The sequence below is a fragment of the Neovison vison genome, chromosome 8 (assembly GCF_020171115.1).
Source record: "Neovison vison isolate M4711 chromosome 8, ASM_NN_V1, whole genome shotgun sequence".
In the NCBI taxonomy this organism is placed as follows: Eukaryota; Metazoa; Chordata; class Mammalia; order Carnivora; family Mustelidae; genus Neogale; species Neogale vison.
Window position 1 is genome coordinate 58,027,930 of NC_058098.1, and position 26,758 is coordinate 58,054,687.

Here is a 26,758-nt window from a genome sequence, read left to right on the forward strand (position 1 = left end):
TTGTGTCTCAAATCGTAACACTCCTTTCCCTTGGTTACACGCACTTACCACTTAATTGTTAATGTATTTACTAAATTATATACTCCAAGAGCATAACTGTTGGACCTGCTGTCTGGACCCGAGAAATAGATCAAGATATTATTATCACACTCATACTTTTCATACTTTACAACTCTGCTAAGACAGCATTGAAGACTGCCCCCTCCACCTCCCCCACCACCCGCACAAGACTCCAGATCTATGATCTTGGCTAATGTATATAAATGGAAACCTTAGTTATGGACCGGCCTTAAGGACTCCTTGCACCAACCCCCACCCACTGTGCTGCTCCTTTGAACTCTCATAATAAAACACTTTGGAGGACATTAGGGGAAGAAAGGGAAAACTGAAGTGGGGAAAATCAGAGCAGAAGACAAACTATGAGAGACTATGGACGTCAGGAAACAATCTGAGGGTTTCAGAGGGGAGAAGCGTAGGGGGATGGGTTAGCTCAGTGATGGGTATTACGGAGGGCACCTGATGCAATGAGCACTGGGTATTATAACACAAATAGTGAATCACGGAACACTACATCAAAAACGAATGAAGTACTCTATGGTGACTAACGTCACATTAAAAAACAAACAAATGCTTTCTGTGCTGTTCAAGGTAATGTATGACTTACTCTTTAATGTCTCCATTATCATCACTCCAAAGTTTCCTTAATATGTTGCTAAAACATCAGAGGACAATCATATTAATCATGTATTAAAAAAAGACTTATGATGTTTTGACATCTTTGAGGGCCTCACCAATTGGTAAGACTGCCCCGTATAGGCTGACCGTCAGAGGCAGCAAAGGGTCCAAAAGGAAGCATACCTTTCATATGAGAACCAATCAATCCAGAGCCCACACTCTGAGCCACCTCCTTTGTTTGGCTCTTACAGTCCAGGAGAAAAGAGTCGTTGGCCTTAATCAACCAGAGCTCAATACCAGAGAAATAGATCCTGCCCTTATAGCCCAGAACCCACCACCACCATCCAAACTAGACAATCCCAAGCTGGTATTTCCCACTGAAACACAATAAAGGCTCTCACCCTCAGAAGGCTTTTGCTTTCTGGCTCTGGTGCTTCCCCATGTGGCCCTGAGTGCATGCCTTTCATTTCTAGTAGAAATACGAGTAACAATATTTTTCTTCCAACGGCATGGACTTCTCTGCATTGTCACCCAGCCAACTTTAGAAATTAAGTCTTGGGCACAAATCAGAGCTATGTCCTCAACTGGTCTATCTACAGTGGTGGCTCATGAAATTCTTCGGTAGCTTATGCTATGGCAATATTCTAATACCCAATATGCTAATATTCACCTAAAAGCAGACCCACTACTAAAAGCTACTTGATGGGATTCGGCAGACTTGGTAATTTTTTTTTTTAGCGGTTGAGAGGCCAAAGTTAAGGAGAAGTTAAGGCGAGGAGTTGCAAAGGTGGTAACACCTCCTATGAGTCTGAAGACAATGGCTCAGAACAAAGCATTAGCTCCAGTAAGAACGAGGCAATACTGGGCAACAGTCAGGGTTCAGTTTTTCCCATATGGCTGGCACAGCTCTCTCTACTCATTCAGATTTAGCTTCTCTGGTTTTTTAGTTTTGGTGAACTCAGAATCAGTACAGGATCTTCTCATTGGGGCAGAGCTATAGAAAAAGAGCTTTCTGCAAGCTGTGCCTGCTATTCATGTTGAGAACTGGAGATGGGGACCTCTCTACCCTATTCTGTGGGGGGTATTTAGGAAAAATAAAACCTCATGCCTTAAGCAAACAAAACTCACCCACAATTTATTTTCCCTCCTAATGCTCTTTCTTCTTCATATCTATCACATTATTTTATAGATAACACCTAAAATTTAGAGTGGTATCTATCAAAGTTATTTAATATCAAAGGAGAAAGCAAGAAGAAACAGATGAGTACTTGGTAAAAGCAACTTAAAAATCATAATGACTTCTATGTAATACAGTTAGTCCAGGGAACAGACTATTTTGATTATAACAACTACCAATTTTCAAATAATTTTAGGACAAAGTGATACTATCGTAGTTCATGGTAATGCTACCATCTATAATTTTGTTCCTTGATGATTCAAAAGTCCTATAGTAAGACTTGATATATGTTAATAATTGAGATACAACTTATGAAACAGTTTTGGTGCTTTTTGGTTTGGGAGGTAAGAGGGGTGATGTTTAAGAGAAGAAAGGACACCTTTGTGGTTATAAAAACAGGCAGCACTCCAAAAGTTGGCACATAAATTTATGAACCACTTAACGTGGTTGCATGGATAAATCTTAAAATTTTTTTTAAAAATGTTTTCTAACTTTCAATTTTGAAGATGAAGACACACAGGGAATGTGATACCCTAAAAATCTCATGAGCTTTCAAAATACTGCCAGTCAGAATATCAGTTGTATTCCAGAGACACAGGCAGGGATGGAATTATGAGTCAAGCCACTAAGGAAAGTGAAATGGAAAAACACCTAACAGAGTGTACAGAATGTACTTCAAGTAATATACTTCAGGACGAAAAATTACTCCCCCACACTGTTATTATTACTCTCTAAGTAGATTCTGTTTTTATTCTGATGTAACTAGACCATTAGTGTTGGAACATTTTCAGTAAAATTAAACTTGAATGTTCTGACGCTGAATGAGACCTTATTTTCTGAGAAATATTGGAAATGACATCTTCACGATAGAAAAGAGCTGTGGGGGCAGTAGGGGGATCTGTTCTACTGCTTTAGCTAAATTTGTAGCAAATCTGTAGCAAACTGGAGTTTACGTTTCCTAAAGTTTGTAAAAGTTAGCTTCCCTTATAATACGACTTGAGATATTATTTCCCTGGTCCACCTTCCTGATAAAGAATGTCATCTAAGGGGCACCCGGGGGGCTTCAATCATTAAGTGTCTGCCTTCGGTTCATGTGATGATCTGGGGTCCTGGGATTGAGTCCCATGTCAAGCTCCCTGCTCAGTGGGGAGCCTGCTTCTCCCTCTCCCTCCCTGAACCTTCCCCGTCCCCCGACTTGGGCCCTTTTGAGCGTGTGCTCTCTAATAAATAAATAAAATCTTCAAAAAAAAAAATGGAAACCATCTAAGTGCTCAGGAAGTGTCCATCAACTGCTCTGCTCTAAGCAGAGATGAGACGCTGGACAGAGCATGAAGCAGTCACAGTCCATTCCCTTGGGTGTCAAAAGACAAAGACAACAGAAACTTTTGTTGTTCTATCTACATCATTACTGCCAAACAGGCTTTTACACAAGAACACTCAGAACAAGCTGACCACTCAGAAAGAGGCAGACAGAATCAGGAAGAGATAAGTTAGTGGTTCTGGTCAGAGACCTGGGCCAGTGATGACATCTCCAGAGGAAGGTTGAGAAAGCAACAGCATCTGATGCATACAGGACAAGCACTGGTACTCTGAGCGCAGAGACTTAACTTCAGGAAGGCTCCTGGGGAAACTGATCACATGGTGGTTATTTTACATACTCTCAGTTGGAAACAGCAATGATATGTTTTAAGGTAGGAAAGAGTGTTCAGAAGAAAAAGAAAGAGAATGGTCAGTGCATACCTATTTTCGTGAACCATTCCCAAGAAAGGTCCTCTGGCATACTAGATACAGTTTTGCTTTCTTTTAGATGATCAGGCTAAGATACAATGCCTAAGAAGGTTGAATACTATTGAACACATAAATCAATAAAATATTTTAGAAATCACTTGGCCAAATTGCCTTTAAAACATATTCAAGATGAGATTTGAGATTCGCAGCAAGTGAGGCACTAGAAACATCTGATTGGAAGTACTTTCACATTTTCTCTTTATGATTAAGTTATATAAGAATAATATTTTCTCACTCCCATAATGAAACTGACCTTTAGCTACTGAAAACTCCAATGATTACAGTGAAACACGATCATAATAAAATGCCTGATGGACTGATAAACAACCACTTTTTGACACTGTGAAATATATTTGTTAAAACTCAAATATCATACACCTTGAATGAATAAAGCAAAACTTACAACTGTGACTTATTCCCTGGTCTGGTTCTCATCGTCTTTCCGTTAAGAATATCCATATCATACACCAAGAAGCCAACTCAATGCACAAGCTGGTTAGGCCAGTGAGAACTATTCAGTATTTCAGGTTCAAATGTTTATCCCAATTAATATTACCAACTTGCATCAGAGGTTAAAGTTGTCATATATTGTTCTTTAATAGATAACACCAGGTCTGATCACTTCTAAAACTTCTTTTTAAAAGACACAAAGACAAGTTTTAGGTTGAGGATGGAGGAAAAAATTGCTGAATCTTTACATCCTATTCCTACCACCCGCTTCTTGAATATTGTCCTGGTGTGTTTTCCTGGAATAGATGCCCATTCCATAGCAGGTTTTCACATCTTCATATATGAGTGGATGGATGGTGAACTCAGATGACTGATGGGCCTAATTTCCAATACAAATCCTAGTAGCAAGAGGGCAATTTCCTAAATGCTTAGTACCCACCAAATTAATGAGACAGGGTTATGTTTTCAAGGAATTTTTTGTGCTAGTTTGTCTGAATGTTTGACACCCCAATGCACATACAGTTTTAGCTAACTTTTTCTTGAGTGTGTAGGGATATATACCTTCAGTTCAACTACACTGGTTCTCAGATTTTTCTCTATCCAAGGTATACCTTTGTGTATTCTGACGTTCGTTTGATTACAACATGCAATGCACAGCATCTGAACTACCGCAGGACACAAAATGCAGTTCTATCTGGCAGCCACTACTTCTTGGGTGACGACTAATTTGGGCTCCTGCACAGGACCACAGTTTGATTCCTCAACTTCACAGACAACTTCACAACGACACACAAAGCCTAAGCGGATTTTCAGTTAGCCTGTGCTCTGAGAAATATGCTTCCAGATAAAAATGTGGTTTCCCCCATCCTGTCTCAGCCACCAAAGCATGCTGTTTCCATTTGGTGCAGCAAGACACTGTACCAGGGAGGGGGTCCTTTTTTCTTGCAAAACCTAAACCACTTGCCAACCACCTGTGGTGTTCCCTGCTGTCGGCGAATGATACCCTGAGCGAATGCTTCAGAGAGATTCTCTTAGGTTCTTTTCCAACCATGGGCTCCGTTCAAACTTCAGGCTAACCTTGCACAGAGTCAGGTTCCATGAGGCACAGACTTTTAAGATTTGAGAAGGAGTCAGTGTTTGTTAAGTGTTCCATTTTGTAACCCCATCAACGAACATTTTACAGAGCATGATGGATGCGATGCTACTCTCCACGCCTAGCGGCTCCTCACAAAAGTACAAGTGCTTCCAGAAACCTTGACAGAGAGAGATAATCAATTATTTCTCTCCCTGCTATTAACCAGCTCCTGCCGACTGTTCATCTTACGCGTGATGATGACTAATATGCGCCGAATGGCAAGCAGACGCTCTTTCAGGGAGATCATGCCAAGAATAGCCAGCTGAGCCTTGCGTTCCAGCGGCAACACTGCCAGGATCCACCAGGACCACGCGGGACCGCTAGGGTTACTCTGCAGAAGAAATGAAAGCAAAACGAAATTATCACCTAAAATACAAGTCTCCTCCCTCCCCAATACTGTCCTTTTGTTTCACCAACAAGGCAGGAGCCAGAATCAAATGCCACCTTCTACTTTAGGTCTATTTCCCATCCATTGAGCCCTTGACATAGAAAGTACTTTCTGTTACACATTTAAATGTGGTAGAACTCACAAAACAAAGCGCTTGCAAGGAGAAGCAATTTCCATGGGGAAATTCCACAAATTAATTGCTTCTGTTCTCTCAAAGCTCTAGTTGGGAGTATATACCACTCAGACAAGGGGATCATAATTTTTACTCTATTTCCAGTATTCTGTGTTATTGTTTTTTAAGTTTTAAATACATCATAGGAAACGCTATATTAGGAAGGCTAAAAATATGTGTACAAGTGTGATTATTATAATAAAATTTGTAATAAAGCTTTTAGTAGCTATGTGATGAATGTGCAGACATAGATGAAAATCTACATATGAGTTATTGTTAATTATATATATGGGAATCACCATGAATTAACTGTATAAGAATTATTATGCTAACTGATAGCATTTACTTCATATACCCAAGCACACATTTCTGGATTGAGCTCTAAGTAAAGCTGGTCAAACAGTTGTTCTCAGTAATTCTGGCATTAAGAGCCAAGATGTCCAGGCCTCCCCGCTTCCTGTCCTGGCTTCTCCCCCAATCCTACCCCAAATGTATTCAGACCTATACAGAATCCCTACTGGAAACTGAGAGGGTGGATGCCAGTGTCAATTTACCTTAGGGGGAGGAAGATTCTACTGAAAGACCAGGATTATTACATTTGAGACAATTTTTGGCTTACAGGAGGATGCTCCTGAATTTTGGAAAAGACATAGGTGGGGGGTGGGCAGAAATCCTCAAGAGTTAGAAAAAGAACATAAAAACGGTTGGGAGGGGCACCTGGGTGGCTCAGTGGGTTAAAGCCTCTGCCTTCGGCTCAGGTCGTGGTCCCAGGGTCCTGGGATCGAGTCCCATGTCGGGCTCTCTGCTCAGCAGGGAGTCTGCTTCCTCCTCTCTCTCTCTGCCTGCCTCTCTGCCTACTTGTGATCTCTATCTGTCAGGTAAATAAATAAAATCTTTTAAAAAAAATGGATGGGAAAGATACAAAGGACAGTTCATCTTCCCCCAAACCGGCTGAGAGTTGGACCTCCAGCCCTGTTCTCTCTGCAAGATAGGTGAGCACACACAGTGGAAGGAACTCCATACTCTCAGCCACAAGCCCAAGCAATCCTTGCCTGGCTCTGTCCTCAGAGAAGGGGGAGAGGATTCGTTTGCACTTACAACTGCTTCACAGCCTGAAGCCAGGCACTGCTTGAAGAGCCAGGTTCCCAGAAAGCTCCACACTTGTGGAGCACCAGAAAAAGCCAGGCTGGATAGAAGGCAGGAACACTTCTAATTTAACAAGAGTTAGATTTTCTCTTCATTTATTCAACACCTGTTTACCAGGCACAAGGCAATCTTATGGGCAAAACACAGAGGGTTCAGCCAGTATACAAGGCTTACTACTCTCTAAACAGCTGACTTAAATGATTTAAACAGCTGATTTAAATGGGGGAGAAGAAATAAAACAGCTAGATTAAATAGTTGGAGAGAAATAGAAGTACTAAAGCTGACAGCCAATCAGAATAAATTCTTTTTTGATAGAAAACAAATTACCTTTATGCAGTATTACTCAGAAAGCATTGACTGTTTTGCTTCAAAGGCACATGCTAATATACTAGGTGCTTCTTCCTTCTATTGATAGATGAATTGGTTCATAAGTGATCATGATGGCAGCATAGTACTGCCTAACTTTCCTTCAGAATAATATGTCTTAGCACATTACAGCAGCAAATAATAGCATTATAAAAGAAATAAGGAGACTATACCTGAGGCTCAGCTTCCCTGTCTGGCATTAACCCAAAATGGCTTAAAATTTGTTCTTTCATGTGATCCTGAAGTGAAGTAAACCAGGAAACCGACTGTTGATAAACTGAATCATGAAGGCTGGTAAGTTCTTCATAGGCTGGACCTTCCACCTGATCAAGGGAAAAGGGTCACCATTTCAACAGTTCCTTATTACACAGTGACATCTGCCGCATTTGCTAAGTGGATTTGTGGCATTTATTTCTTAGATAACTGATTAGTGTTTATAAACCTATTATAGGCTCAACATACAAATCTGTACTTTTCTTATACAATGAAGATCTATCTGCCTTGTCTATCTATAACATCCTGATTTTTCCCTTAACAATATAAACGTATCCCAGGTTACGATGAGCAATTTTCAATGGCTACATGCAATCCTACATTGGAAAATTTACTCCACCATCCAGATAAGATATATTTAAAAATAACACAGCAATATAAATATTTAAGCAAAGGTGGGAAGGGGGGTTGTTTTATTTTTGTTGGTGGAGGTGAGAGAAGGGGCCACCATTCCCTCAGGACAGTCTCTTAGAAATAGAATTGCTAAGTCAAAGAAGGAGACATTTAAAATATTGCATTCCATATTACCAAACTACATTCCAAAAGACATGTTCCAGCAATCACACGTTCCCTTCATTAGCCTTACGCAGCAGTAGGCCCTGATGCTCTAGATTTACCATGCTTTGCTTCTGGGTGCCTACCTCACTGCCAAGTCATTCATTTTAAGTATGCCCCAGTCCTACTCAGAAACACCTAAGTGGGAAAAGCACTGGGCTGGGGACCAGGGAACCCAGGTGTGTTCTGGCTTCATCGCTCATTCTCATGAGCCAGTCACACAGCCTCCTGAGGGTAGGGTTTTTTTTCATCTACAAAATGGGAATTCACCATTCAGGTCCTCTCTGGTTGTAAAATACCACTATCTCTGAAAACTAGGATAAACTGAGGAATTAGATTATAATGCATACAACCATTCTCATTTTGACTTACACAAATTAAATATTCAGATGTAGAAGGGGATTTTCTTTTTTTTTTTTAAACCACCAAAATTATTTCATGTTGTTGCTATGTAAGCATCCATTTTAAAAATATATACCACCAAAAATTGCCATTCACAACAACAGTCAGCAAACCCTCTCAGATTTGTTACTGGGGAAGCAGAGGGACCCCGAGAACAATCACACTCAGTCACATCCTTTAAACCCCACTCCCTGGTCCTGTGATATTAGGGTTGACTCATTGTTCTTGGCCCCTACACTGTGAGGTCCTGTCCTCAGGATGACCAGAACCAGCACCTGGAAAAGGGAAGATGCTGGTGCTGGGGGTGTGGTTCTCCTCATGGGCCTTATGAATGTATGTCACTGTCCCCAAAGTGACTTCGGGTGTGATATCAGATAGCTGAAGACTCTCACCTTCCATGTTTCTAAATGTTAACCAAAGAATTCAAAATGGGCATACAATAATTCCAAGGATTTCCTCTTTCTAGATGGTTGTAATGCTTTTCTTGCAGGATAATTTACATACAGAAAAATGCATTGATCTTAATGGTTGGCTCAGAGTACTGTCTGCTGTACGCACCAGTGGGATCACAATCCTCAACAGGACAGGGGACATTTCCATCACCCTCAATGGCCCTCCACCCCCAGCCAGTCTCTGCCCTCTAACAACAGAGACAAGTGATGCCTCATCTTGGAAGTATATAAATGGACCCACACAGTATGTGTGGTTGTGTGTCTGGCTTCCCTGGCTTAGCGTCACACTGAGAGACGTGTTCATTGAGAGACCTAGGAGATTCTTTCACATTATTCTGTGTGTGATCAGTTCCTTGGTTTTTATTGCCAAGTAGTTCTCCATTATAGAAATGGACTACAGTTTGTTTATCCATTCTTCTCCTGATGAGTCTCTGCACTATTTGTTGGTTTTGGCCATAAATGATAAGATGGCTAGGGACATCTTTTTACCCATCTTTCTGAGAATCCCTTCAAAACATTTTGTTAATCTGTCAAAATATGGGTTCTGATATTTCTATTAGACATATTAATATTTCTCAAGGGGTAAGAGATCTAAACTTTTTACACTGAACTTTAGAAGGCATTTTTAAGCATTGTTTTTTATATCATATCTCATTCTGAACTAACACCAGGATCCAGAACAGGGATGGATTACTACTCACAAGTCAAATCCTGTTCACTGCGTATGTCTATGTAAACAGCGTTGTCTTGGAAACCAGTCACACCAACTCATTCCCAGACTGTCTACCGCTGCTTCTGTGCTGCAACGGCAGAGCTGAGTCGTTGCCACAGAGACTGCTTGACCTGGAAATTCTCTGGTATTGACTGTACGGGCCTCTGTGGGAAAGGTCTGCCAACTCCTGAGCCAGCACGCCAAGACAACAAACCACAAAGGCATTTTGCAATGTGTAGCAGTAAGGTAATTTTTCTTTTTCTGAGGAGGACACGTGTCCACCGGCTCCAAATCAGGTGAAAAATTCACTGAGGTAATAAATAACTGAAGTGCTGAATTAGGGAAGGTATAAGTAATATTATCTGTAAAAATCTGACCAAGTTTTTCTACATGCACAGGAAAACAAGGTGACTGACCTCTGAACACACAGCTGTAAAATCAACCTCACCTTTTCATCTTCGAGATACTCGATGTCAGCTGTGTTATAGCCATCTCTGTGACGGTGGCTTAGAACTTTGAACCGACTAATCCCAATGGCATCCACAACCGAACTCCCATCAGGAAATGTTCTGACATCCTTAATCTCCAGCATGCAGCCGTACTCCGAAATTCTGACAGGACAGTTGAGAGAAATAAGCATGATTTTATAAATGCAGAAGATCCAAACAAAACAAATGGTGTCTCCACATGGGACCAGCAAGCTTATTTTCTCTAATAATACCTGCAGACAATTCCTTCTGTTAAATGCAAAACATACGGGTGTACAAGGGCTGCATGGGGAGGGCTGGAGGGAAAAGGGCCCTTGTGCCACTGTCTTTCAAACAGGCTAGTGCTTTGGAAGGACCCTAGAGGTAGAGAGAGAATCCTCAGTACTCTTGGTCAGGGCACCATCAAGGGGTACAGAGAGCACAAGTTATGTCTGGGGCCCCCGTGTCCCTCACAGATTCTGCCCCCCCGCCATTTTCCAATGATGCAGCCCTGTCCTCCCCAACAAACCACTATGCAAAGGCATCTACAGTCACTGCCTTCATCTCCTGCTCTCTCCATACCCCTCCATTCCACTGAAATGACCCCACTGGAAGTCACACATGACTCTGGCATGAGCTTGCTGATCTGTCACTGACCCAACACCCTCTGCTGCTCTCTGGTGCCCTCCCTGACCAATGCAGCCCTTCACAGCTTTCCTCTGTCCTCCACATGTCTCTCACTCACAGGGCCCGCTAAGGGCGGCATCCTCATTCCAAAGCTGTCCCGTGTGATCTTAACCACTCTCACTCTTTTAACTCTCATTCTAACTTCCTGAGGACACTAATAATTGAGCCCATTTCCTGTCAAGCACTATATGGAGCAGTTTATAATATGTTCTCATTCAGGCCTCACAAAAGCAGGAAGGTTAAAACCAAACAATGTACATAAGGCCACAGTAAGATTTAGACCTGAGATCTGAACCCAACGCTATGTGATTCGAAATTAAATAAACAACTTCATCACATACCTTCAAGCTAACGATGAGTGATGGTTCCAGCTATACGGCTGGACACCTCTTCTTGGATCTCTCCTAAAATTATCTCTTCCTGCTTACCTAATGGGCCATGGCATGGATGGAGGTGCCCTGAAGACCCCTTTCAAGGGAGGACTTCCCAGCCATCAGCAGAAAAATGCCTTCAAATGTCAGCTCCTTCAAAGCCTATCTCTGCTGCAGCACCTGTCTTTCTTTCTTATTTATTTATTTATCTTTTTTTTTCTTCAATTTATTTATTTTCAGAAAAACGTTATTCATTATTTTTTCACCACACCCAGTGCTCCATGCAATCCGTGCCCTCTATAATACCCACCACCTGGTACCCCAACCTCCCACCCCCCCACCACTTCAAACGCCTCAGATTGTTTTTCAGAGTTCATAGTCTCTCATGGTTCACCTCCCCTTCCAATTTACCCAAATTCCCTACTCCTCTCTAACACCCCTTGTCCTCCATGCTATTTGTTATGCTCCACAAATAAGAGCACCTGTCTTTCTAATGAGCGTCCTGTCCTGTCTGTAGATAAGAACTTGTTCTTGCATCTGTACTCTAAACCTTGTCCACATGGGGTCGTTAGAACATGCCCCCCCCCCAAAACTAGCTGAATTCTTCCCACACACTTACAGGTTTCCTTCTCCTGGACTCTGCCACAGGTAAGCCACACTTTTGTCTGCTGCTTTCCCTGGAGGGACTTGGCTTTCCGCATGTGTGGTGAGCAACATCTGCTCACTGATGAGTTCAGGAAACTTACGTCCTGTAGTTTATCTGGTGTAATGCTCTTCTTAGTGTGCTGTATCATTTATGGAAGCACAACTGCTGGAACTTGTTTTTTCACTCTGCTTTTGCTGATTTCGATGAATCAAATTTTAATATATTCAAATTTATTAATTTCCCTTCCATAGTATGTGCTTTCAGCATTTTGTATTAAAAAATTCTTTCCCTTTTCCTAATTATAGTCTCCAATGTTTTCTCTTAACATTTTTATATGTTGTCTTTCACACTGAAAATGTAAATAACGTGTAATCTGTGTATATGGTGCAAGGCAGAGAAAAGATTATTTTTTCCCATTTGGACTGCCCACTAATTTTCTAAGCACCTTTTAAGTGAGCAGCTTGCCTTTTCTCACAAAATTACATGTAAATATGGGTCCATTTATGAGTGGATCCATTTCTTATCTTCATATTCTATATTAGTGGTCTACTTACTAGGACTTCTAAATTTATTATGAGAGTGTTCTCCCATCTTACTCAACTGATGTCTTCAAAACTGTCATGGTCTTGGTCTTTTGCTTTTCCATAGTAATTCTAAACATTTATTTTGAACAATTCCATGAAAAAACCCTCTTGGAATGCTGACTGAAACTACCTCAGATTTATAGACTAATTTGGGTAAACCTAATATTTCCATGACATTTAAGTCTATGCATCCATTCACGGAAATGTTATTTCTCTCATTTAGATCTTCCCAAATATTTTTCAATAAAGCTGTAGATTTTTTTTTATAAAGGTCCTACACCAATCTTTCAAAAGATCTATTCCTAGGTATATATAGTAGAAACTAGTGGGTGGTTCTACATATCCATTCTTCCTTTCTTCCTGGGCACATGGCTGGGCTACATTTCCCAGCCTCCATTCCAATAGGTGTGAGCAACAGGGATGAGTCCTCCTTTTCTCCAGAATCCTGGAGCATATGTGCCTCTTCTACTAGCTAGAACTTGCATGTAGTGACCTCATGATAACCATGCAGTAACAACAAAGCCCTAGGGGTTAAGGAATCTAACAGTTTGGGAAGAATGCAGAGACCCCAGAGCAGCCATGGAGGAAGCTCCCTGCCAATTTGATGTAAAACAAGGAGAGGTAAAAACTTAAGAGCTGCGGTTATTGTAGGACTGAAATTTGCCTGGCTGTGTAGATGAAGGTTTCAATTTTTTTCCATTTTATTTTGTTTTATTTCTTTTCAGTGTTCCAGCATTCATTGTTTATGCACCACACCCTGTGCTCCATGTAATACATGCCCTCCTTAATTCCCAGCCCCAGGCTCACCCAACCCCCCCAAGCCCCCTCCCCTCCAAAACCATCAGTTTGTTTCTCAGAGTCCACAGTCTCTCATGGTTTCTCTCCCCCTCCAATTTCCCTCAACTAATTTTTTAGCAAAATTTTTAGACCTTCAAAGTTAGATTAGATTTGTTTGCATGATGATGAACTAAAAGAGAATTATCGCCAGAGAGAAGCATGGAGGAATGGATATGAACTGTATTTAGAGGAAGGCAAATAATATGATAGTGGACTAGCAAGTATAATGTCCGAGAGAAAGGAGTAGGAGATGAGGCTAGAAAGAAGGCTGGGCTCACATCATGATGCGACCTCGGACTTAGACATTTTTACGTAATGGGAGCCACTGGAAGTTTTCAACATCATCTTAAACTGTTCTTTGAGAAAAAATAAAAAATTACGTATTTATTTAGGACCCTCTGGAGGCTGAAAAGTCTTACCCTGCGTGCTCAGCAGACAGACACATGCCAAACCGTTTGGTGCCAGTTTCCATGCATCTTCTTATCATAAGCCGATAGCGGGGCTCAAAGACATGAAGTGGACACGGGACGGTGGGGAAGGCCATGGCACACACAAAGATGGGGACATCTCTCGTCAGACTGTTGGGTAAGGGAAAACGTAAACTTATAAATAGGAGCTGTTAGAAACAAAAGGGAATATTAGTCACTGTAACATAGCAAAAGCTAGCCAACCTCAATTTCCTCATTTACAACAGAAAACCCTCAGGCCTGTCTTGGTCTTTAGTGGGGAAAGGAAGCCAAGGACCACCTCATGAGAAAGTTCTCAGCTTACCAGATTTCCTGACAAGCCTGTCATATTTAAATTGATGAGATAGAACATGCTGAATTGTATTAATTTACTTAGAAAAAGTTACAGCTTACAACTATGATAACAAAAAAATTTTAATGACCTTGAGGACATTATGCTAAGTGAAATAAGTCAGAAAAATGAATATTGAATGACCTCACTTACATGTAGAATCTTTAAAAAGAACAAAAGCAAGCTCATAGATAAAGACAAAAGACTGGTGGTTGCCAGAGGGTGAGGTTGGGTGGGGAGGTGGGTGAAACAGATGAAGAGGGTCAGAGGTACAAGCTTCCAGCTGTAAATAAAAAGGCCTGGGACATAATGCACAGCATTTTGACTACGGTTAATAATACTGTGTTGCATATTTGAAAGTTGATAAGAGAATAGATCTTACAAGCTCTCACCACAAGAAAAAAAATTTGCTAACTATGTTTAGTGATGGATGTTAAGACTTAATGTGATGGTCATTTTGCAATATATATAAATATCAAAGCATTATGTTACATACCTGAAATTCATATAACGCTATGCATCAATTTTACCTTAATAAAAATAAATAATAAGAAGAGAAAAAAGTTCTGACGAAAGCAAAAACTACACAGTAGTCAAAGGTAATGAGTTCTAAATAAAAAAGAGTGGAAGAATTGTAAGACTTCAATAGTTAAAGTTTGCTACAACACACAACTCTGATCACTTTAAAAGACAAAAACAACCCTCAAGCCTATTTCAAGGGATAATCCTATTCTCCCTCCTGTTTCTATATACTGTGCCTTTTCAATTCTGAAAAATTCAATACCACTTACTTAGATTCAAAAAGCAACTACATAATTTTGTGAAGACACACTTATTTTTTAAGTGGGCTCCATACCCAGCATGGGGTCCAAAAGGGGGTTTGAACTCATGACCCCAAGATCAAGACCTGAGCTGAGATCAAAAGTCAGACACTTAACCAACTGAGCCACCCAGGGGTCCCATGAAGACATACTTCTGAAATACTTTTTATGAACCTTTTCAATTAAATTTCCATAGATTTTTTTGCAATTGATATTTTTTCTAATTTTAGGTCTAATTTCTCTGCTGGGGGTGTGTACCTGAAATAAAGTTATGAACGCAAGGATTTCCTTCTTTAATCTGAACTCAAGACCAAGTACATACAACTTGAGAACTTACTTTGATAGTTCTGTCATTTCTTCATCATAAATTCTCTTCCTATCAGAGAGTTCATCAGATAAGTACTGAAATATTAATTCTTCAGCCAGAATAGTTATATTAAAGTTTCTGCTTGCCAACAACTGTAACAAAAGGAAATGTTAAGTAATACCACATGGTAATTAATTCTAGAGGACAAAGTACTCTCTCCCCAGTAGAAACAGTTAAAAAAGAGGGAGAGGGGTAGAGTCTCTCAGAAGACAAAGAGATGGGGGATGGAGAGCCTGGAGGTCAGCCAGCCTGGGGTAGGGACAGGGGCAGGGCAGTTCCTCCCCTCTGATGAAAGGGCAGGCGAAGGTGTTCATCACCTGGAGGAAGGATGAGTGAATCCCAGCCTGACCAGCTTCTGCATTCTCAATCAAGTATCACAATGTCAGAGAAGGGAGAGGAAGCGTGTAGGATATGTTGCAAAAGAAGAGAAATGGGAAATAATCATCTGAGAAAGTGGAAAATTGAAGCTACTAGAGACACACAGTAAGAATGACTACTAATATTTTGAGTCTAAGATTTAGGACTGTGAATTTAAACTGAAACCAATCTTCCCAATTTTGTGGCTTTTGCTCTAGCTTTGCTTTGTTACTTATCTGGACATGTGCAAGAGGCAGAGTTGACTCTATCTGGATTGGGAAAGGGACAGAGGGACCAAGGAATTCAAGCTGGATGAGAAGGGAAATAGGTGGAACCTGAATTAAAATGTATCAGGATCAGTGGCTGGAGGGGTCCTATGTATCTGAGGATCTATCATTATTCTGTGTGTGCATGTGTGTGCACTACTTTTATCTTAGGCCTACAAATTTGCAAATAAGAGCTTTTTTCACTAACATCCTAATATATATCAGGTACCAAATGCAGATGCTTCATATAAATTAAGTTAGGCCTTAAAAGAGCCCTATCTCAGAAGTAATGTTTACAGTGCACCAGTAGAGAAGGGGGGTCTCAGAAAGGTTAGGGACTAGCTTCAAGCCACAGTGGCACCAGGACCTCAAGGCTGGTAGTTTTCAATGTGCTGCTGTTGCTTTGTTAACTTGTCACATTCCTCTGCTTGGGCTGCTCTACATATTTCTAACAGTTACATCTGGGCAAGTCCTAGACATCCTGCCTCATCTCCCTTAAGCTTGTGTGAAACAAGCTATGGGTATTGCTGTCACTAAGAACTAGGAGTTCAACCTCAGGGACACAACTGCGTTTGAGACACTCAGTAACAGAATAACCAGCAGAAACAAGTTTAACTTAATTCACAGTAAGTATTATTAATGACATCTGTATTTTAGATGGTTAGTTTATGGCACCATTTTCTTGAAGAGTAAAACAACTTGCTTTACTTGGCATTATGTCACCCAAGGCTTCTATGCATACCTAGATTGCTGGTGGTTCATGTTTATGATAATGCATGTGAGAAAGTCTAAGCTCATGAAGCAGTTTCTGCATCAAAGGAAGAATGAGTTGTGACTTTTCATTTTACTTAGTTTTGTTATATTCTAATTTCTACACAATGGCAATCTATGCAGAGCTTGCCCTCAATCATTCACTCATTCATTTGTTCATTTAATCTTTCATTCAGCACAGATTTCCTGAACTGCTACGTGTTCTGGCCCCTGGAAATAGAGTGAAAACAAGACAGGAGGTTGTCTCTGTCCCTAAGGAATTTACACGACAGTGTGAACCTCAACACACTGCTTCTTCACATAGTCCTGTATCAGAGAGTACCAAACACGGAAGTGAACCAAAGGTCTGTGTTACAAACAGTGGTCATAAAGACATGCATTTTACTGTCTGAGAATAAACCCCCTCCAGGCCCACCAGCCCAGACAAGCATGGGTGCAACAAGGCAAGAGGCAAAATGTTATTCTACTGTTAACAAGAAGAGAGAGCAAACACAGTGCAGTGGACCTGCAGAGGAACCGCCAAAGAAAACTGTCACACAGACTCAAAATCACCCACCATCATGACATATGGTGCATAGTACAATGATTCATTTCCATGATGAGAGCCGTGAATAACCTAGAGTTTCAGGATGTATGCAACTTAAAAAAGCAAGTAAGTACATAGAATGATTTACAAAGATTTCAATTATAAAAACTTATTTTTAACAAATTTTGGCAGTAAACTAAGTTATAATTATTTAAAAATTCACATACGTATAACATCTCCTTTACCATATCAGATTTTTTTATTTAAAGATTTTATTTATTTATTTGACAGACAGAGATTACAAGTAGGCAGAGAAGCAGGCAGAGAGAGAGGAGGAAGCAGGCTTCCCGCTGAGCAGAGAGCCCGATGCGGGGCTCAATCCCAGGACCCTGGAACCACGACCTGAGTCAAAGGCAGATGCTTTAACCCACTGAGCCACCCAGGTGCCCTACCATATCAAATTTAAAATTAATTTTACTGGGCATTTGTTTTAAAAAAACACTTAATCCCCGGGTGCCTGGGTGGCTCAGTTGGTGAGACATCTGACTCTGATTTCAGCTCAGGTCATGGTCTCAGAGTCTTGAGATTAAGCCTCACATCAGAGCCCATGCTCAGCGGGGAGTCTGCTTGAGACTCTCTCTCCCTCCACTCTCCTCCCCTAGCTTACACCCATACAAGCACACACACTCTTTTTCTGTCTCTAAAAATAGACAAATCTTTAAAACACCACTTTGTCCTACTTAAAATATATTGAGTATAATCTCTAGAAGTAATTAAGGAAAATATTATTAGTATTATTTTATAGATTAAACTCCCCCCCCTCCAAGAAGTTAAATAATTTGCTTCATGGAAGGTTAGTGGCACCAGAGCCCAAGAGAATTGATACATATTCACAATTTGAAAAGTTGATCAGAAAGCCTTTAAAAGCTTTTAAGTGTTATTTTTTTGTATTTACCATACCTAAGGTATGGATTTAGCAGTTTATTTTTGAGTTAGACATAACTAAATAGCTTCCCTCCATGGAATCTCAAGTGTTACCGGCTTTGATTACAGACAAAAGACACAACTGATAACACACCAAAACAATCTCCCAGTAGTCAAAACTGATCAAGTGTTTGATCCTGTGCAAAACTGAGTACTACAATATGACTTCCCCTTGAGATGAGGTAAAGGACAGAATCCTTAGCACATATTAAGTTGTGCCATAATGTTATCTCATCCGTTTATGATTAACACCTGGTGAGGACTCAGTAATGTTATCTCAACTATTTATAACATTGTAGGAGCTCCAATTATGTTACCTGTTTTCAATGTATCTCAACTATAATTCATGCCTAAAAATTTCCCTCAAGTTTAACTGCTTCTGTGTCTAAACTTCCTTTTTCTACTTTTTGAGAAATCAGAGAGGAAAAGACCTCTCTTTGACTGAGAAATCCAACTTTCTTTAGTAAATGGGTCGTATAAGCAAAGCCAACCCCAGAAATGAGCATCTACTGAGGGATGAGAAGAGGGGCCGAATTGTCCTGTTGTTTTAGAAGAAATACTTACTTCTGAGAGTTTTTCTTTACACAGTGGACAGTGTGGGGCGTGGTCAAGGCAGCGCTCAAGGCATTTCAGGCAAAACATATGTCCACATGGTGTAGTAACAGGCTCAAAGAGCAACCTGGAAAATATATCTGAGTTTTTAGCCGAAAATGTCCAAAAGAGATCTCCAAATAATCTATTTATTTTCAAAGAATTCCTTAAGACAATTCCCTCATGACTACAGAAATTACTGATATCCATTTTCCACTGAGATTTTCCTTATCAAATTTTTAGAAAATAAATCACTTATTACTAAGGTATACATAATTTCTCTGATAATAAAAAGCCCATTATGGTTAGGATATCCAATTCAGAAAGGATGAGTTTTTCAAAGAGTTGCACAGGTTCTCTGTCATCCTACCTCATGCAAAGGGCACACTCAAAGTCAGTTACATCTATGGAGAGCTCTGGACTTTCTCCTACGTTAGAGGTCATGTTCCTTTGAGGTGAGGAATCTGCCTCTGAAAAAGTTTAAAATGCTATTATTAACATTGCTCACCTGGACAAGAACATGCAACAACTGCATTTCCTCTGGCTAAAATGTGTCACACCAATATAACAAATCATGCTGGGTAAGATGTTTCCTATCAGATTAACCATACACAACAATAATTTATCTGGACCGTAAGCATGAATAAAAGTTAAAGTTTTAACTCAATTTTCCCTATTTCTGACTATGAAGCCTTTGTAGGCTTAGTCATTTTAAACTGTTCTATCATCATAAAGCTGATCTATTCCTTTCATTTTTCATTTTAAACTATCTGCATAATTTTTTTTAATATACTGAATGTTAACTAACAGTCTATCACTCTGGAGTCATACAACTCCATGACAAAATCACTTGCTGACCTTTCTTGGGTACTTTCCCAGGGCCATTCAGCTCATGCATGTCCTCCAAATCATCTGGAAATTGTCTCTTTAAACCGGTGCTGGGTGCTCCTGGAAGGATGCTCTCTAACACTTCTTTATCCTCTTCAAAGTTCAGACCCAGTATAAAATACAAAACTGAAGAATTGGTATTTCTAAACACATCAGATTTCTCAGATGCATTCTGTTTAAATAGGAAAAAAGAATCCTGAGTATTAAGAAATAATAGCATAACAGAAAACAATAATCCTGTAGTGGCCTTTCTTAAAAATCTCTGGAAAAAAGAGGGCTTATACTCTTTCTTCATGATAGGTTTCATCTGTTAACTTTGAAGATGAGCCTTACACTTCCCATGGCTAAAAAAAAAAAAAAAGAATAATTCTTTTTGAGACAGATCAACTGAACATCAATCTTTGTATATTCAAATCACCCTTTTGCTTTCTTTTCCCCAAGCCAAAATAAACGAGAGTCTCCTGATGCCTGGGATTCTCAACGTGTGATGTCCTGAATGCTTCTACATGTTTCTTTCAATCGTTTTCATTACTTCCACCAACTTCCTTCAAAAGGTTCAACTTTCAGGTTGAGGAGCTAGAAACTGGTCTTGAGAAGTACTTCCAACTAACATAATGCTACAATATGAATAACTTATAAGTGTTCAAAATTACAAATTACGTAAAGGTTAATCAAGGTAATATTGACAAACACACGTGCTTCGTTACCTTAGAACCCCCAGCACTGCTGCCTTCTTCCAGAGGCTGGGTGTTTACGTGGCTGGCACACTGAGCCTTTAGCCTGCTGTTCAATATTCTGCTTTGGATGGAAGATGTCAAATTCTGATGCGCGTTTTCTGAAGCTGGAAAAAATACTTCACACATTACCTATAAAATTTCCAAGAAGAAAAAAAAAGTATTTTAAAACTCTTGAAAAATACATAATATGCCTTAGAGATCCAAAGAAAACTATAAGGCCAAGTAGACCTAACACACTGAAAAGAATAATTACCATATTCCAACTGCCACTATTTCAAAACTCAAGTTTCTGAAACCATAAAGCATCGATTAGGCATGTTATCTACCAGTCCCTTCCCAGCTTAGCCTTACCAGTTACAAAATATGAACATTACCATTTCTTTCTGCTGGGTCCTTACACACCTGCTACAGAAAATCACCCCTAAAAGTCTCATGATTAAGAGAGAAAATCAGAGGTTCAAAGGTTGCAAGGATCCTAAATTAAATTCGAGTTGTGATCACCCACAAGACTGAGATATTTCTAGAACACTGCTCAGTGTACAAGACCCACCCAATAAAGAACTTTAAAGGGAGACCAGGTGAAGAGCCATAATTCTAGTTCAAGAGCCATGAACTAGCCTTTGGTGGTGGTGGAAAGTAACTACCAGTCACTTGATTGTCCTGCCAAACCTCATGGACTCAGCTGAATCCACAGGCTAAGAGAGGTACAAAGGAGAAACAGAAACGTAATAAAGAACTTGCCACTGTTCTTCATGTGACAGGTCAGCGCATCCGCACCCATGACCCCTGTATAAAGAAGGAACAGCACTCAGCAGGGACATCAATCTCCCCCGCACTGGCTCTGAGGGGCTCCAGTAAAGCAGCAGAAGTCTGCCCAGGAGATGACCGCATTTCATGGGCATCAACAGGCTGGCAGTGTTTGGGCACTGAGAAAGAAGAAACCTACCACTCACAGAATGTTACAGGGAGAAAATATCACCCACAAAGACAAGAAGCACCTCAAGCATTACCAGACCTGGACTGTGGCACTGAGACCTTTGTAAATCTGCTTAATTTTGAGTTCAGGCTGAATTTCTTAAGATGTTATAAAGAGCAGTTGAGATATGTTTTAAGGTTCCTGTGAAATTTGCAGGTGGGACAAAGCAGTCAGAGATAGAAGAGCCAATGTTAAGATTCAGTATTATTTTGACAAGTTGAAACCATGGCCAAAACCCATAAGTGATCATTTGACAGCATTAAGAAAGACCAATGTACTGTACAATACAAGGATAAAAAGTATTGCTAGAAGGTTCTCACAGAAAACAAAAAAAGATCTAGGTGTTTGGGCTAACTACAGTTCCTATAGGACCCAACAGTGTGATGGTATTAGCCTAAAAAAAAACAAAACACAAACAAAAAAATATACCTCATGGTATGAACAAAAGGGAAGGTAAAATTTCCCCTATCTGTTGCTGTCAGATGTGGATGCCGGGGTCACGAGAATGCATCCAGAGGAGGAAACCTTTTAACCTTGTAACTATTGTAAGGGCTCTTAAATCTAGGGTGGATTCCCACAGTATATGTGACTCAGTGACCTCTAATATGACTGGGTTAAAGACCTGAATAAGAGAAAAGATATTTCTGCATCATACTGATTAAGCTTGGCTGAGAATTTCAATTCAAACTTTCCAGCTGAACTGGCATATTTTGTATATTATCACAATGTCTTTTATAGGGCTCCTATACAAACTGTAACGCTTGAAATTACAACTCGAAGAAAACTCACTCTGCTTCGCCTAGCCTCACACATCAACCCTGCCTCCTCAGCTCATGTCATCACTTCGGTGGAGCAGGGCGCTGTACGAGTGCCATCCCATGATACGTAGCCAACATTACGTGGATGACCATTATCAAACGTGTGAAACTCATCATTAATCCTTGTGTTTTTAATCACACTGTCATGAATATTCAGAACTATATTTTTTGTTTACCTGACATGCAGGAGTTACTCAGCATGGACATCAAGGCTATAAATGAGACTTAAGCAAGAAATTCATTTAAAGAAAAATCACACCTTCTGTGCTTCTTTCTTCACTGAGTTACATTCAGGATTTAAGGCAAGGCAGTAGAGAAACTCCTTTAATGCTTCCTTACTTCTTCCCAATCCAGAAAGAGCCTGAGCCTTCATATGATGTCCCTGGATTCATCAAAAGACAAGATATACATTTTTTAAAAGTGTGATAATATACTTGCACACAAAGGGCCCCAGAAAAAAATCATTAGAACTACTGAATTTTCATATCAGCTAGAATAAACAAAAACCCACCCGGAATGGCTCTAGGTCTACTACCCTGGAACTGGAGCAAATCTGAGTATTCCATAAACACAATCTATAAACAGAACACAGAAGTCACTAGACCAGGAATTTGAGCCCAAGGCAGTTTCAAGGGCCATGCTAAGTAAGAGAGAAGTGGCTATCTACCAATTTTAAAGAGACTATGGACTCTGAAAAACAGTCTGAGGGGTTTGAAGTGGCGGGGGGGGTGGGAGGTTGGGGTACCAGGTGGTGGGTATTATAGAGGGCACAGCTTGCATGGAGCACTGGGTGTGGTGAAAAAATAATGAATACTGTTTTTATGAAAATAAATAAATTGGGGAAAAAAAAAAGATACTCAGTCATCACAGATCACAACCATGTTCCTGTGTTTCAGGAGCATAGTCTTGTGAGAGAAGACCAATATGACCAGAAATAGCTATAACATAAAGCATATAATACAAAATACTACAACAGAAATAAAAACAAAATACAATATGGATCAGTATTTTCCACCAGCAGGTTTTTTTTTGTTTTTTGTTTTTTGTGGTGAGTGCAGTGTTTTCTCAAATCATTGTAAATACTGTAATTTGTTTTTTATTGTAAATACTGTAATTTGTTTTGTCAGTTCATATATTTCCATTTGGGTCAGTCCTGATCATGCATTTTAGTCTTTTTCTTCTTTATTTTATTGAATATTTTTCTTGTTAGTCCCTGTTTCTTCATTCTTATTTTTAAAAAGATGTGCTGTTTCCAACTGGTTTTATCTCACGTTGAGTCAGATGCTTGACTTCATAGAGACTTCATTGCCAAATGGAAGACTTTTTGGGTCCTTCATGTACGTGAGGGGGATCTATTTAAGAGGTTTGATTTTGAGGTATATAGTAGGGAAACCAAGCCTTAGGCTGGAAGCCCCATGTATCAGGATTTAGAGGGGCTTACTCAGGGGGCCGGGGGATCTCCTGCATGCATTGGTAGCCACACTTTTCCCAAGCAGTCTGTCCAAATTCTTTGCAGGAGGTGGGGGTGGGGCAATATGATTTATTTATTTTTTATTTTTATTTATTTATTTATTTATTTATTTAGCCCCACTACTGTTCTGCATGGCAGGATGAACTGGTATTTCAAGCAACCCACCTTTCTCATTCCTTTCCCAAGAGCTTAAACTGAATCTTCTCTGGAGTTTGTATTAGGACACGAGGTCAGCTCCCATTTGAACTATAATGTTCTCTGTTTTTTCGTCCACTTACCTGCATCCCAAAAATCTGCTGATCTTTCTCATCCCATAAATATTCCCTATTCTCTTCCGTGGTAGACTTATACTTGCTTATACTTTCTTGCTGCCACAGTTTTATGGAGGTGTAATTTATATATAATAAAATTCACCAATTTTAAATGTATAATATAGGACTTTTGACAAATGTACACAGCGTGTAAGTACAACCACAATCATAATGTAGCACATTTCCATCACCCCAGAATGTTCTCACATGCTCTTCAAAGTCGATCCTCACTCACCTCTTTCCAAGTCTAAGAACCACTGATCAGTCACTACAGTTTTTTTTTTTGAGAATTTCATTTAATGAAATCACACATGTATTTGTGTGCCTTCTTTCATTTTAATGCGATGCTTCTGAAGTTCATCCACATTGCTGAACAGATCAATATTTCATTATTCCCTATTACCAAGTAGGTGCCAATGAATGATTATACTAAAATCTGTTTATTTATATTTTTTAATTTTTAAAAGAAATATTATTAGTTTCATAGTACTTCATTCAGGCAAGTGAATCATATGGTGAACCAGAAATTTTTAAGCTACCTGATACTTGCCGGCCAGTAACCTTACTCAGATGGCAGTTATGATAGGTAATGTACATAGTACAGCTTACCTTGTTCATCCCCTCAAAATGTCTCAGGAATGATACATTTTGAGAGTTAAAGCAAATAGGAAAAAAAAAATACTGTCATGAAGCCCAAAACTAAGAATTTAACCTCCTCCAAATGATAGCTGAATTCATTTTTTAATCCAGATTTATTGAGGAACAACTGACAAATATAAATGTATATAAAATATAGCATCCATCATGATGATTTGATATACACATACATAGTGAAATGATTCCCACAATCAAGGTAATTACACACCCACTACCTCACATACTTAACTTCTTTCCTTCTTCCTTCCTTCCCTCCTTCTTTTGTAGTAAGGATCTACTCCTGAAAAATTTCAAGTATGTACTCTTGAAAAACTTCAAGTATGTAATACTGCATTATTAATTATAGTCACCATGCTGTATATTGGATCCTCAAAATCTTCGTACCCTTTGACTTACATTTCCCCATATTCCCCTCCCTCCAGGCCCTGGCATTCACTCTTCTGTTCTGTTTCTAGGAAACCACTTTTTGTTTGACAAATACTATACAGTATTTATCTCCTGTCTGGCTTCTTTCACTTAGCACAGTACCTGCCAGATTCATCCACATTATTGGAAATAACACAATTTCCTTCTTTTTAAAGGCTGAATAATATCCCTGTGTGTGTGTATCTGTGTGTGTGTGTGTGTGTGTGTCACACCTTCTTAAATTGCCCACACTTAGGTTGTTTCCATACCTTGGGTACCGGGAATAATGCCATAATGAACATGGGAGTGTAGCTATCTGTTAACTAACTGAGTATAGCTATACTGGCTTCACTCCTCTATATACCTAGAAGTGGGACTACCGGATCATATAGTAGTTCCATTTTTTACCTGAAGAGGGGCTGCATACAGTTTTCCATAATGGGTGCACCGATTTACATTCTCACTAACAGAAGACAAGGGTATCCTTTCCCCCACATCATTGCCCACATTTGTTATCTCTTGTCTTTTTGATACTAGCCATCCTAACAAGTTGTGAGGTGCTAGCTCATTGCGGTATTGATTTGCATCTTTGATTAGTAATGTTGAGCACCTTTTCATGGACCTATTTGTTATCTGTAGATCTTCTTTGGAAAAAATGTCTAGTCAGGACCTTTGTCTATCTCACTATTCAATTTTTGCTATGGAGTTGGAGGAGTTCTTCATATATTCTGGATATTAGTCCATTCTCAGACATATGGTTTGCAAATACTGTCTCCCATTCCATTGCTTACCTTTTTAGTTTATTGTTTGCTGTGCAGAAGCTTTTAGTTTGATACAGTCCTACTTGTTTATTTTAGCTTTTGGTACCTGTGCTTTTGGGATCACATCCAAAAAATAACTGCCAAGGCCAATCTCAAGGAGATTTTTCCCTGTTTTCTTCTAAGAGTTTCACAGTTTCAGGTTTTACATTTAAGTCTTTAAACCAAGCACATTTTTGTGGGTGGTATAAGGTAGGAGCCCAGTTTCATTCTTTTGCATATATGGATATCCAGTTTTCCTAACACCATTTATTGAAGAAATCCTTTTCTCACTTTATGTTCTTGGCACCTTGGTATAAGATTAGTTGATTACATACGCATAGGTGTATTTATAGCTTTAAATTTTGTTTTCTTGGTCTGTGTGGCTATTTTTTATGTCAGTACCATACTGTTTTGCTTGCTGTAACTTTCAACATAATTTGAAATCAGGAAGCGTGATGCTTCCAGCTCTGTTCTTCTTTCTCAAGATTGCTCTGGCTATTAAGGATCTTTTGTGCTTCCTTATGAATTTTAGAATAGTTTTTTCTAATTCCATGAAAAATCCCATTAGAATTTTTAAATTTTTTTAAGATTTTATTCATTTATTTGACAGACAGAGACCACAAGTAGGCAGAGAGGCAGGCAGAGAGAGAGAGAGAGGAGGAAGCAGGCTTCCCGCCAAGCAGGGAGCCCGATGCGGGACTCGATCCCAGGACCCTGAGATCATGACCTGAGCTGAAGGCAGCGGCTTAACCCACTGAGCCACCCAGGCACCCCCCATTAGAATTTTTTTTTTGATGATTTTACATCATTTTATGAGGATGCATGAAGGAGTCATCCATCAGCAAACCAGGAAAGGGGGTTTCGCCAGAAATTAGATCGGTCTGCACCCGATCGTGAACTTCTCAGGCTCCAGAACTGTTCTTTCTGTTCT

General features: G+C 39.8%; 1 protein-coding gene across 2 annotated transcripts in view; it reads right to left on the minus strand.

The window, feature by feature from the left end:
- Positions 1-564: 564 nt before the first annotated feature.
- The window catches only part of LONRF2 (LON peptidase N-terminal domain and ring finger 2), a 46,754-nt gene continuing 20,560 nt past the window's right edge, over positions 565-26,758 (minus strand). Inside the window, exons 3-12 of one of the 2 annotated variants that reach the window (XM_044263669.1) lie at positions 22,443-22,565; positions 20,360-20,518; positions 19,623-19,824; positions 19,135-19,228; positions 18,738-18,852; positions 15,240-15,361; positions 13,703-13,861; positions 10,140-10,302; positions 7,471-7,620; positions 565-5,556 (exon numbers count right to left, since the gene is read on the minus strand). In XM_044263669.1, coding sequence (XP_044119604.1) covers positions 5,362-5,556; positions 7,471-7,620; positions 10,140-10,302; positions 13,703-13,861; positions 15,240-15,361; positions 18,738-18,852; positions 19,135-19,228; positions 19,623-19,824; positions 20,360-20,518; positions 22,443-22,565 — 1,482 coding nt within the window. In that variant the 3' untranslated portion in view covers positions 565-5,361. Of the gene's footprint in view, positions 5,557-7,470; positions 7,621-10,139; positions 10,303-13,702; positions 13,862-15,239; positions 15,362-18,737; positions 18,853-19,134; positions 19,235-19,622; positions 19,825-20,359; positions 20,519-22,442; positions 22,566-26,758 lie in introns of both variants that reach the window. The other variant, XM_044263668.1, reaches the window with a different exon arrangement.